Raw genomic sequence first — 12,671 nt, forward strand, 5'->3', positions numbered from 1 at the left:
CAAAAGAAAACGTCACTCCCTTCTATTTATTATTCTCTCTCCTCTAACTAACTCCTAGCCACACTTAGGAATTACCTCTATGCCCCTTCTAGAATAAACATACATTATCCTAGGCTTAGTGACTTTGGGTAATAATAAATCAACATTCGTATCAGTCTAGTTCAGTCACATATCTTTTTTGTGAGCATTTTAATTGATCTATGAAATATAGAACCCATCATATTTACACGTATACTAGAAAGCATAAGTTCTTTAAAGGAGGCAAACGACAGTGGCCTTTGACCTAATTGGTATCGAGCCTCTTAAACCAGTGGTTGTGGTCGAGACATGTCACTAACAAGTATTTCAACTGTTTCAGAAAGGAGGAATTAAAAAAGTAGCACAGACCACTAAAGGAGAAGATTATCCACATCATGGTAAGCAGCCACTAGATTTAGAATCTCTTAAACAATATGTTAATGTCATCCAAGCAAAAAAGATCTACTTTTGACTTTTGAGCCACTGAGTTGATAAGCCAACATGCCTTTCAAAAGGAAGCAATCAGCACTTTGCACACTTTTATGGATGTTGACTTAAATAACATGTGGCTATGAGAATTAGAACACAAACAAACAAAAGGGGAATTTTTCGTGCTTGAATTAGATTCCAATATGAAAAAGTGCAAAGTGCAGCATGATAATATGCACGCTTGGACACCACAAATTACAAATTCATATTGTGTGCATGCAGAACTTTTTGCCTAAAAACAAATGGTTGCTGTTCCTTCACTTCATTATAGAACCCTATCAGACACGTGCAAATGAAGCATCATCAAGAATCAAAACCTATCTGGGCCATCCAGAAAACTATATATATATATATATATATATATATATATATATATAAAGAACAAGTCAATTCCTATCATCTGATTTACGCTTATTACTTCCATAACTTAATAACAAGTCCTATTTGTCTTCTTTTTCCAGAAGTAAAAACTGTCACTCATGGTCTTGTTCAATATTCAATCCGCGCAAATAGAGCTTTTGCAAGCAAGCCATCAATGAAAAAGGACCCAATATACTTACATGGACACTATAAACTGCGTAAGTTCTGAAGTGGGGGCAAACAACTCTTAACTTCCTAAAATGGCTCAAGCAACCAAACCCAAAGCTAGCCAACCCTCTCCAGAATAAACCACCAAACATGCAAACTGCTCTTTTATGTCAAAATAGAAATAGAAGCAGTTGTTTTATGCACTTCTCAAAGGTATTTTATAGCATAAACTTTTCTCTGAGTAGCTCCACTAAATTGTCTGTCCAGATTTCAAATGCAACAAACTCATAGCTCAAGGAAGCAAAAGCTCAGAATCACACTGGACATAACCATAAAACAACTACGGGAGGAGGTGGAATAAGAGCTCAGAAATAACTTCTTTTGTATATAAGACATAGGACTAGATTAGCCTAGGGGTGTACAAAGAACCGTTAAACCGCTCAAGCCGCTTAACCAACAACCCAATTAAACCCACCCAACCCATTAAACCACCAAACCTCTAAACAACTGGGTTAGCCTAGCTCAATTTAGTTCAATCCAACCCGCCACTAATATATATAATTTCGATAAAATTTTATTTATATCTATATGTGTAAAATTTTATATAACGTTTGTTGATTTATGTTTGTATTTCTTTTTAGTTATATGTATAGTATAGGTTGCCAAAAGAGATTCACGACCAAAGAATGATGACAAAGAATCTAATAGGAAAAGTTATTGGAATCAGCTTTGTAGCAACAACGATGGATGTGTCGGAGAATATGAACGAAGTTGATAAATACGTGGTTGACGAATCTATCAATCAAAAGGCTCCCCCATTTGATGTTTTACTTTGATGGAAATAAAATGCTAACAGTTGTAGCATTTCACTACAACATTAGGGGCCTATTTGTTTTTTGAAAATCTCCTCTTAAACACCTCTTAAGTCTGATTCGTTCAGACTGTTTGTTTTTTTTCTTCAAAATAAGAGCTTAAATGGTGTAACCGTTGTCTGAATTTTTAAGTGAGAAACCTAGCCCTTAATACCTTTTAAATCGTAAACGCCTCCGCCTCCGTCTCTGCCTCCAAATCTCGCTCTGAGCTCTCGATTTCAAGCTTCGATCTCTCCCGGTGCTCTTGATCTCTCAAGAAAGGTAAACTTTATTAGTCTTCACTGTATGTGGTTAAGTTTATGTATGCAAACGAGTTGTCAAAACCTGGTAGTGGGTCTTTCGGTGCCAATCAAATAGGGGAAGTGAAATCTTGGTTGGTTTCTCAACGTTTTATGTTCTACATTTACTTGGTTAGTTTCTCCATGAGGATTTGCAGTAAAAGCATGTTAAACTATTTATCTTTGCAGAAGTCGGTTGACAGATTTTTGATTCCTTCAATCGAACAAGTTAAAATCACTTGATAACTCACAACATAATTAGAAATTCAGTAGAGAAGAAACCTCACCTCTGTTGTTCAGATTGATCCGAGTGAGATCACTGCTGCTGCGAGCAACTCTGCTGGGTTGATTTTTAAGTAACCCATTGTTGGTATGGATATTCCATTCAGGTTCATTTATTTATTTATTTTTATATAAAAAATGGCAACCTAGCTTTTTACAGCTTCGATTTCATGTAGTATGCCTATATTAGTACCTATATATGCTTACATGTGACTGACAATGAATGCATCAAGAACCATGCTTATGAAATTGAGAACAATTGATGGGTATGAATCTATGTTGGATGATTCCTTTCAATCTTGTCTTCATCAAGGAAGAGTTGTGCAAAGGAGTGGAAATAATTATGGATTTAAGATCATCGCCTCAAAAGGCTTGATCATCGGTGCTAGTTTGCTATCAACCATTCAAACCCATATGCTAGTTTCTGTTTTTATTAAAGGTCACTGGCTCAAAAGCCTTGATCACCATGGTTGTGTCAGCCGATCATGAAGTATTTGACCTATGAGGATATGCAAGTTATTGTTATTGTTTTGAGTCCTTTTATGAGATTCTTCCAAATTATTTGTTATCTCTGTCCTTTTTTTCTGCTTGATTTGGTATATCTGTTCATCATCCACACCAGGTGCTTCTTTGTGTTTATATAATGCTATTTGGTGCTTCTGAAGGTACAATTCCCGCCTTAGATGAATTTTGGATAACAATGGTTGCTTTATTTTTATTATTGCTGAATTGTGGTGATCACACTTTTAATCTAAGGTTGAAGTTGAGCTTTCATAAATCGCTTTCAAAGAACCCTTCCTGTGGCTTTAGTTAAATAGTTGAAGGATGTTTGCTAGTTTTGATTTACACCACTGTTGGTGTAATATGTTGAAGATTTTGATGATGTATTGGATTTGGAGTAAAAAATCTCATAATCTCATATATATGCATATTGCGTAAGGTGGTGGCATAGTTTGCATATCACTTGTTCTTAAGCAGCTGTCATTAAGAATGCGTATCAATGATGAAGAAATTGGGGATAAACATTGTTATTATGCATAGTGGTCGCTCATGTATACAAAGGGTTAGTAGACAGTTTTAGTTTTAGGTCTTGGTTTGTGGTCTACCAAAAAACAAACAGTCTTACTGATTCAAATTTCAGACTTCAACACTACCTCTTATAAATTAGAAGTGAAATCAGACTTCAGATTTTAGCACCTCTTAAAAACAAATGCCACATGGGTTTATAAGACGCCTAAAATGTCTAAGCGTCCTAACATGATACTTTATAAGACTTAGGTTTATGGCACGAAACAAAATAGCGTCTTATCTAAAAATGTTATAATATGTTCATAGGACGCTTTTGGGTGTCTTAACAAGTTTATAGAACGCTTTAAACTAAAGTGTCATATGAGTTATTTTATACAACATTGTTTGAAAAAGTTCATATGATCACAAGTGCCCTGTAAATAGATGAGCTTATAGGACATTTCTCAAAATTGTTCTATAAAATAGCTAATACGACATTTTATTTAAAAAATTGTCCTAAAAAACTTGTTAAAACGTCTTATAAACCTATTCTAACATTTTTAGATAGAACGTTTTGTAGTTTGGTCCTATAAACTTAAATCTTAGTATTTCATTCGTCAATTTTATGTAATTACTAATCCGTCAACCCAACCAAACCCACAAGGGTCAGGTTCGATTATACATTTGAATGGATTGGATTGAGATTTTTCCAAACCGTTAATCACTGGGTTGGGTTATATAAATGTTGAAAACCTCCCAATCCAACCTGCATACACCACTACTTTAGCCAAAAGTAGAAGCATCGAAGCGAGCATTCATCCAATTCTTTAAGAATCATAAAGTCCCAAAAGCATATATTCATCCTTTGACAAACATCATGGCCAAGATGTAAGGCACATTCTCATATCTAATCAAGTAAACGTGTTCCACCATATGGCAGGATACTTTATTCAACATTCGCACATTAGAGCCACAATCCAACACAACTTGAAACATCCAGAGACAAAGCCAATTCATGATCAACGTCCAGTTGGGTATCCTAGCAAAACTGCATGCTACTCTATTTCAATGGAAGATAGAAAGTACAGAAAGGTAGACGATAACTATTTTTTTCTCTCTAAAATCAATAATTTCAAAGGATCTATTCTTGCTCAGGCTAACATCAGTAGCTTAATTGTGCCAGATAAAAACTAAAAAGAGTAAGATTTGATGGAATATGGTAGATCTCATTCTATTGCAAATGGTACATGTCATATCTAATAAACATGGCACTCATAAATTTGTCTTTGGAAGCTCTAGCACCATACTCTCAGAGCAATTAGCATATTGACTCGATTATCAAGCAAGTGGCAAACTAATGTTGTCAATGCACTAAAAGCAAAACTGTAAAGAGGAAAATTATAAGACGACTAGACCAGTGAGATGTGTCTCTAGTCCTATCCTCTCTTGTACTCTCCCACATGCAATTTTCAACCAACTAAAGCATGTATCCAAACTATTATGTGAAGCCTGCAAAGCATAACCCATTTGTAGTTTGTTTCTTTTCCTTTCCTCTTGGTTTTTCTTTTGTGGGGGTGTTCTGAAGGCAAATATCCGTACTTGGATCGTCCTTACCGGAGAAGCAAAGGTAGGGAATGAATTTAATAAGAGATCTTAAAAGGCTTCAAGTATCGCTTGTTCGTGATTTAAGAAATAAAATGGTATTTAGCCGTTCATGCTTTAGAAATGCATGATGATCTTACATATAATGCCTTCAACTTTGTTTTGCTTATTTTTTTTCATCCTCGATGTTCTTTATGTACACGATTTTGTATTTTTTATGTTAAATATATATATATATATATATATCTTTGTGACACTTGAATTAAAGCTTTAAACAAAGTCGCCCTGAAAAAACTTATGCGTGTAGCCTGAGAGAAGAAGTCAGATGAGAATTAAAAGAAATATTTGTTTAATATCTCTATGCAGATCCCCCACAAGGATCGCTTCAGGTGACAACTTAAAATATCATTATTGATTGCATTTGTAACGGTCTCACAACCAAAAACTAACTCAACAAAAGCAAACAACTAGACAATATGAACTTCAGAAAGGAGAAGCACATCCCACTCTAGTTCAATTAGTTGATCATCTCATATGAGTGTTAGGATTAGGAAGCCTATTTGTAGTGCTTCAAAGTGTGCCTAATGAGGAGACACAGCCCTCTGTTTATGTTTCGTCTGACAGCTAGTCCACCTTACTCAGACAGTGACTCAGACAGTGACTTCGTTTTACCGTACACCTATCTCAATGCTCAAATATTTATCTACTATACGTATCTGTTGGAGTGGGTTCACCTAATATGTCTTGTTCACTTCTTTTTCTTTCTTACAACAAGTTCTAAAGCTAAGCAAATGAGCAACCTTGAGATCTTCCATATGTAAAACTCCACGGATCTAGGATGAAGAGTACTGTCACGACTGTTGAAGAAATTCATCAACAAAACTCATACAAAGATTATTTTTACGAACACAGGCGTGATCATGAAGCTTCATTTACATCTATATGAACTAGCAGTCACAATCAATGTACTCCCAGTATACAGCATACAGCATGGCCATCAAACACAAATAAAATCCTGATATAGATAAAATATTCAAAAATATCACCATGTAACAAAACTACAATGGTAAATAACTGCATGCACATCACATTAAGCAATATTTTTAGCAAATAAAACCCAGCCAATCGACAACTTATTCTATTCATCATCGATCATCAAATTGTGAGATTTTTACAAGGACAAAGCGCTATATATTCATCCTGTCGAACAATATTCCTGTAATAAATCTAGGGATTGTACTCTATCTTTGTAGTTAGATTACTTGAATATTGAGAGTGATAGAAAGACCTGCGAATACTAAAAATCGTCATCGGGCTTCTTAGGCTTGCGATACCTTTCTTCCATTTGCTTCGCCATTAAAACTGCGTAATCTGCGAGCTTGTGGATATTCGGAACGTTGTAATTCTGAGCAATGTATACGCCACACACTGCTCCAAGCATAAACGAAAAACTGCTTTTTATGATTCCCATGCCTCCGCCTATGATTTTAGATTTGATCGAGTTGGCGATTAAAGAAAAAAAGAAAATGCTGATTGAGATCTAACTTTTTTGTTAAACTTCTGCGTTTTCGGAGAAGAAGGTTCTCGAAACTGGGAAACCTCCGTAGCGGCGCCAACGTTTTCAATAGTATAACCGCGACACCAGGCAAAAGAATCAGACCGGACTTAATCAGACAGACCGTGACCAGATCGGGTATCGTCGGAGTGGACCAAAAAGCCCACTAAAATCAGACCGGGCCGGACCATCTCGATTATTTAAGAGAGTAAATCACAAATTTCGTCCCTATGGTTTGACATAAATTATGGATTGTTCCTCAAGTGAAATAAGTCCATGAACGATTATTGTGGTTTATTTTTGTTATGGATCAAGTTTCTCATATTAACAACCGTTGTACATCTTCTTTAGGGATGGTGATTTGTCCTGACCAGGTGGAAAACCCGATTCACCCGACCCGAATGGGGACGGGGATTCCCTGCTAAAACGGGTCCCGGGGCCGGGGATTCCCGGTAGACACAAACCGGGGACGGGGGATGTTACTCAAACCGGGGATCCCTGATATAATCAAAATAAAGTATACTATTTACAGGGTTTGACAGGGGTTTTACCGGGTTTTGATCGGGGATTGTTAGAGATTTGACCGGGGACGGGATAATAATCCCCGTACCCGCCGGGGACCAGGGACGGGGATTACAAAACCCGCCCCATCCCCGCCCCGTTGCCATGCCTAATCTCCTCTCTTCCCCATATTCTCATGAACAAAAACAAATAACATGAACCAAATAATCCAAAACTGTTTAACCCAAATCACACTTGATTTGAACCGATTTCAATTTTTTTCGACACCCCAAATCAAAGAAATAACTCACTTCAAAATTGTTAAAAAATTTAGGTAAAAACAGAAATAATAAGAAATAGATTGATTTGAATCATAGATTCATAGGTGTGGGTTTGGATGAGGGTGGAAAAAAAAAGATATATTTTTGGTATTTTATTTGATTCTCTGGAAGACGTAGTATATGTGGGTTTCGTTGGAAGTTGTTTTTATGAAAGAACACGAAAGTTATTCTTGGTATTTGATTTGATGAATTTATGGAGTAAAGCAACTCAAAATAACAGAGAAACAGTTGTTTTTATTAAAATTTAACATAAAATCTGAAAAGCTTTCTTCCTAACCGAATATTGGTCTTCTTAAGTTAATCCATCAATAACAATTGCATGAATATCAACCCATCAAGAATAATTGCATGAACTTAAACAACCAATTCATTGGGTGTTGTAGTCCCAGGGGCTAAAGTATAATATTATAAAAATCCAGAGATCCCAATGATACACATTTAGGGGCCTAAAAATTCAGGATCCACATCTTCCAAGAAGAGAGACTCTCGATTATTCCATAGATTAACGGGGAGGTTTGGCAAGAGAGTCATTACCGCGAAAGTGAGTGCTAGTGTTTTGTAAAGCCATTTGTAAAGGAATAAATTATATAGAGAATAAGAGATAATAAAATGCCAATAAAACAACAAAACAATACAAGAAGCAAACGTTGCTCTGATACCACTTGTTGGTCCCAGCTGGATCTACAAAACTTATATGATCACTTTGTAGAATGGGGAGATGAATACAAACACATAAACTTTCACTTTTAAAAATTATATATTGATAAAAAAGAATCAGTACAAATTTTACAGATTGTTTGCGAAAAAGATAAGGTAAAGAAACTTATTTAAACAATCTAAGGATACACACTATTACACTTAGCAAAAAGAAAAGATTTGTTCTAAGAATTAAAGACTTAGAAAAGTGTTATTCACTTGTTTAAAGTTGTTCTTTCTCTTTAGAAAGAGTAATAAGATAAGTAATTTCTTGGATAAGTTTTTTAGAGAGGAAGAGTGATAAGTGAGTAGAGATCACTCAATTCAGAAGGTACACAAAACATGTCAAGCTTTTGGAGGAAAGCTTGTCTTTTGCTACAGTGAACAGTTCTTTTGGCTATTCATGAGCAAACATCTTTTCATAGAGTTGGTGAGCACTATAGAGTCAACTGAGTGGCTCCGCACAATACTATACTTTGGAAAAGGTATTGGTTTGTCCTTAGTGTGTGGAAAAACAAGACAAGAACAATCATGCATGGTAAGTTTTTTAGAGAGGAAGAGTGATAACTGAGTAGAATCACTCAATTCAGAAGGTATAGAAAACATGTCAAGCTTTTGGAGAAAAGCTTGTCCTTTGCTACAGTAAATAGTCCTTTTGGTTGTTCATGAGCAAACATCTTTTCATAGAGTTTGTGAGCACTATAGAGTCAACTGAGTGGCTCCGCACAACAATACTATACTTTGGAAACGGTATTGGTTTGTCCTTAGTGTGTGGAAGAATGAGACAAAAACAATCATGCATGGTAAGCTTCATTTGATCGTTGAATGCTGGGATGACGTTGGAGGTCTCTTCAGCATTCGCTGAAACTTGTGCAGTCTTCACACATATGTAGATGAGCTTGTAATCACTTAATGTCACTTCAGATCACGAACGCGATAATCTCTAATCTTCAGTTCCTGTCTTCGACATTGCTGAAGGTTCTTTGGTGTGAGTTTTGTCTTCTTGAAGTATAATAGTTACTGGAGAGTTAAAAAACATGTTCAACGATCACTAAACAGACTCAGTGATGATCGCTGAGACTAAAATATACAGAAACACTATACTTCTATAGATAAAAGAGATTATCATCAAATCAATGAGAGATGATCAACAGAGAATTACATGATGTAGGCAAAATTACCAACAAATTCCCATATATAAACCATAAATATTTCATATAGGGACACAAAAGTCTTTAATAAAATACTCATTTTAAACCCTAAACCCTAAATTCTATATCATTAAAGACTTTTGTGTCCTTATATGAATATTTAGGGTTTAGGGGTTTTTTTTTTGTAAAAGGGGACGGAACCCCAGGAAAACTTTTATTGATAAAATAAAGGATACAAAAATTTTGAATGGGCATACCCACTCATACAAATATAAAGTAAAAAAACCGAACCCAAAAGACAAACAAACAAGTCCAAAACAAAGGGACAATAGCCCAAGAAGGAAAACCAGCCCAAAGCAAACATAAGAGCCCATGAGCAAATGCAAACATCAGTCCATACTCCATAGTCCATTAGAAACCTTAGCCTAACTCAAATCAAAACATCACAAGTCATACGGCCGGCGAAACTTCAAAGCACATTCATCTTCGATTCGAAACCTCAAACCAGACCCTCCATCTTCGATTCGAAACCTCAAAGCACATTCATCAAACGACAGTAACACAAAGGCGCAAACAAAATCTTCGGCCGGCGATGCAAAACCCAAAACGATCATCCAAATCAATCATCAGTTGACCGATCGAACCTCCAATATTGAGAAAAAGAAAGTTGGACACCAATTGGGGTTAGGGCACAAGTCTGTCTGATTAAACCCATATGTAGCAGGCAATCAAGTGAATTTCATCCTCCAAAAGATTTCGAAAACCATTTGTAGCAGCATCCAAAGCAAACCATCGATAAAGCTTCAATTTTGGAAGAACCACATGTAACATAAAAAAGGATTAGGGCACGAAATTGGTCCACTTGTGCAGCATAGGTTAGATGGTGGCTGCACAATTGTTTGTGGACCCAATTTCCAAAAATGTCATAGTAATATTGGCTATCCAACAGAGTCAAATCCACACTGCTGCATCCCGCACAAAATAGAAGAAGTCTGTTATGTACCAGTAACCAAAAAGCACATATCTTGAAAGAAATCATATCCATCATTTGTATAAGATGGACACAACAACTTGCAAAGTATAGTAAGCACACACCATGGTTTTCACAACAAAAAATAGGTCCAATTGTAGCAGCATAGGGTAGATGGTGGCTGCACAATCTGTGTATAGGACCCTTTTCCAAAAAACACATTTTAGTATCAAACCAGTATCAGATATTGCATACAACACCCACCTCAGTCTTATACTAAACGCAGCTTCCATACAGTGCCAAGATCAAGTATACCTCTCCCTCCACAGTTAGTCATCTTTCAAAGTTAATTGGGATCCAATAATAGGAAACCAAACATCATCTTTCCAAAGCCAACCAAAAAACACAGTGGGAACAATCCAGTAAGATGTATGAACAGTACACAATCCCATACTAAGACCATAACCCCTTATACCTCTAGTAAACAAACTAAAACACCCTTTAATTCAGTTCCAGACCTTAGCCTATCAACCACACATGTGAAAAATAAACTAAATCCATGTTCACTAACCACCTTTAACACCAAAATCCCTCCAAACTGAAATGACCAAAAGAAAGTAGCAGATGGAAGGAGGACAAAAGAAAGAAACAGGAAGGGTTATAGAATGGACCAAGATAGAAAGTCACATTATGATACAGATTAGGCCAGATCAAAGATCAACAGCCCAAGTACCACAAATGAGACCAAGCACACTATATGGTAGGATCAAAAGATCAACCACCAACTAAGTGCTATAACTCAAAACAAAGATAAAAGATCCAATCCAAACAAACATAAATCAAGAGCCAAAACAGAAGATCAAGAATCAAAAAAATAGTAAATCGATCCTTGACCTCTAATAGACACCTTATCACTCCATTCAAGATTACCTCAAGAAAATAGACAGTGACCAAACAATCCAGAGAAATGGCAATTCAGAGTGCTGGCAAACAGTAATACCAGAAAAAACTTTAGTACAATATGTGAGCCACCAATGCCTACCTTTTACCACCTGAGAGTAGCATAAAACACCCAATCCAATTAACAAAACACCCCCATAAACTCCTAAGCATATGAAAACCCAAATTAACCATCCTAACCTCCCAAACTTCCATATCACTCCATATAAGGTTAAAATGTACCTACATTACAAAAAATGTTAGTAAAAAATATATTTTCTGGTCCCCCCGTCAAATCCCAGTGTAACCCAATATTTTCCGGTCCACCCTGTAAAAAAACCCACCCCATGGATTCTCAAAAGCAGTCACACATATCTCTCTACCTCTCAAGAAATGATAAAAAAAATCCTCTCATCTATATATACCAGACCGAGATAACAACATTATCCAACTTTCTGCCCATCTTTACTGTCCCATTCTATAAAGTCCCACTTTCTCATAGCTTGGTTATACATACTTCCCTTCTTGAGATCAACAACCAATAACTTTAGTCTAATACAATCTTTGATTATAGAGCATATCCCATCCACCTTCCTTTCTTTATCTTGAAAGATTCTAAAGTTCCTTTCTTGCCATATAAAGTATACCACAACTCCAATAAGCCATCTCTTAATTAAACTCCAGCATGATTTCTTGCATGGAGTAATACTGATCTTACTGATAAATCTGGGCCAACCATCATCCTTGTTAACAATGTCCAAAAAGAAACCTTCCATATTAACCAATCCAAGAAAGAACCTCCAGACCTCCTTAGAGTAATCACAATCCAGGAAAATGTGCTTATGAGATTCCGACTGCTTTTTACATAGAACACAATCCTTTATATCACCAATATTTCAGCTTACCAGTTTATCCCTGGTCCTCAGTCTCTCTTCATGGCCAGCCATATAATAAACGCATGCCTTGGGATATTTTGATGAAACCAAACCCAGTCAGCCCAACCAACAACCTCTATAATGTCTGACTTCATTCCAAGCCATATCAGCTCCGAAACCCATCACTCTGCCTTGTCTATCTCTCCATTTGATCACATCAGAAACATTAGGCCTCATCCTTGGTTTGCAGCTTCCCAAAACAGCACCATGCTTTTCCATTAATTCCTTCGGCCAATTCCATGAAACCCCATTGTGACATCCGTCACCAAACCAGGTTAGTCAACCGTAACTCAAAACCTAACGTTAGCCCTTTTAGTAAATTTATGTGCTCACATGCTTCCTGAAACATAAGGTGTGAAATTTTAGGAGTTGGGTGTGTTCATTTTTTTCCCCTTAAGTACTCTAGTCATTCTAATAGTAGAGAAAAGCTAAGTGTTTATAATTCCTAAGTTGAATTTCTTTTTTCGGAGTACATAATTAGTCTATATAAATGTTTTATGTGCATT

General features: G+C 36.3%; 1 protein-coding gene across 1 annotated transcript; it reads right to left on the reverse strand.

Annotated features, from left to right (window-relative positions):
* Window positions 1–6,248: 6,248 nt before the first annotated feature.
* On the reverse strand, window positions 6,249–6,548 carry LOC112508504. Its single transcript, XM_025113137.1, has one exon. It carries the CDS (start codon window positions 6,546–6,548, stop codon window positions 6,375–6,377), a length of 174 nt encoding a protein of 57 aa, XP_024968905.1. The 3' UTR covers window positions 6,249–6,374.
* Between the last annotated feature and the right edge of the window lie 6,123 nt (window positions 6,549–12,671).

The sequence above is a fragment of the Cynara cardunculus genome (assembly GCF_001531365.2).
Source record: "Cynara cardunculus var. scolymus isolate 2C chromosome LG 3, CcrdV1, whole genome shotgun sequence".
Lineage (NCBI taxonomy): Eukaryota > Viridiplantae > Streptophyta > Magnoliopsida > Asterales > Asteraceae > Cynara > Cynara cardunculus.

What these genes read in the sequence shown, in the direction of transcription:
- LOC112508504 (XM_025113137.1), bottom strand. Translation starts at nt 6,548, where the DNA reads ATGGGAATCATAAAAAGCAGTTTTTCGTTTATGCTTGGAGCAGTGTGT.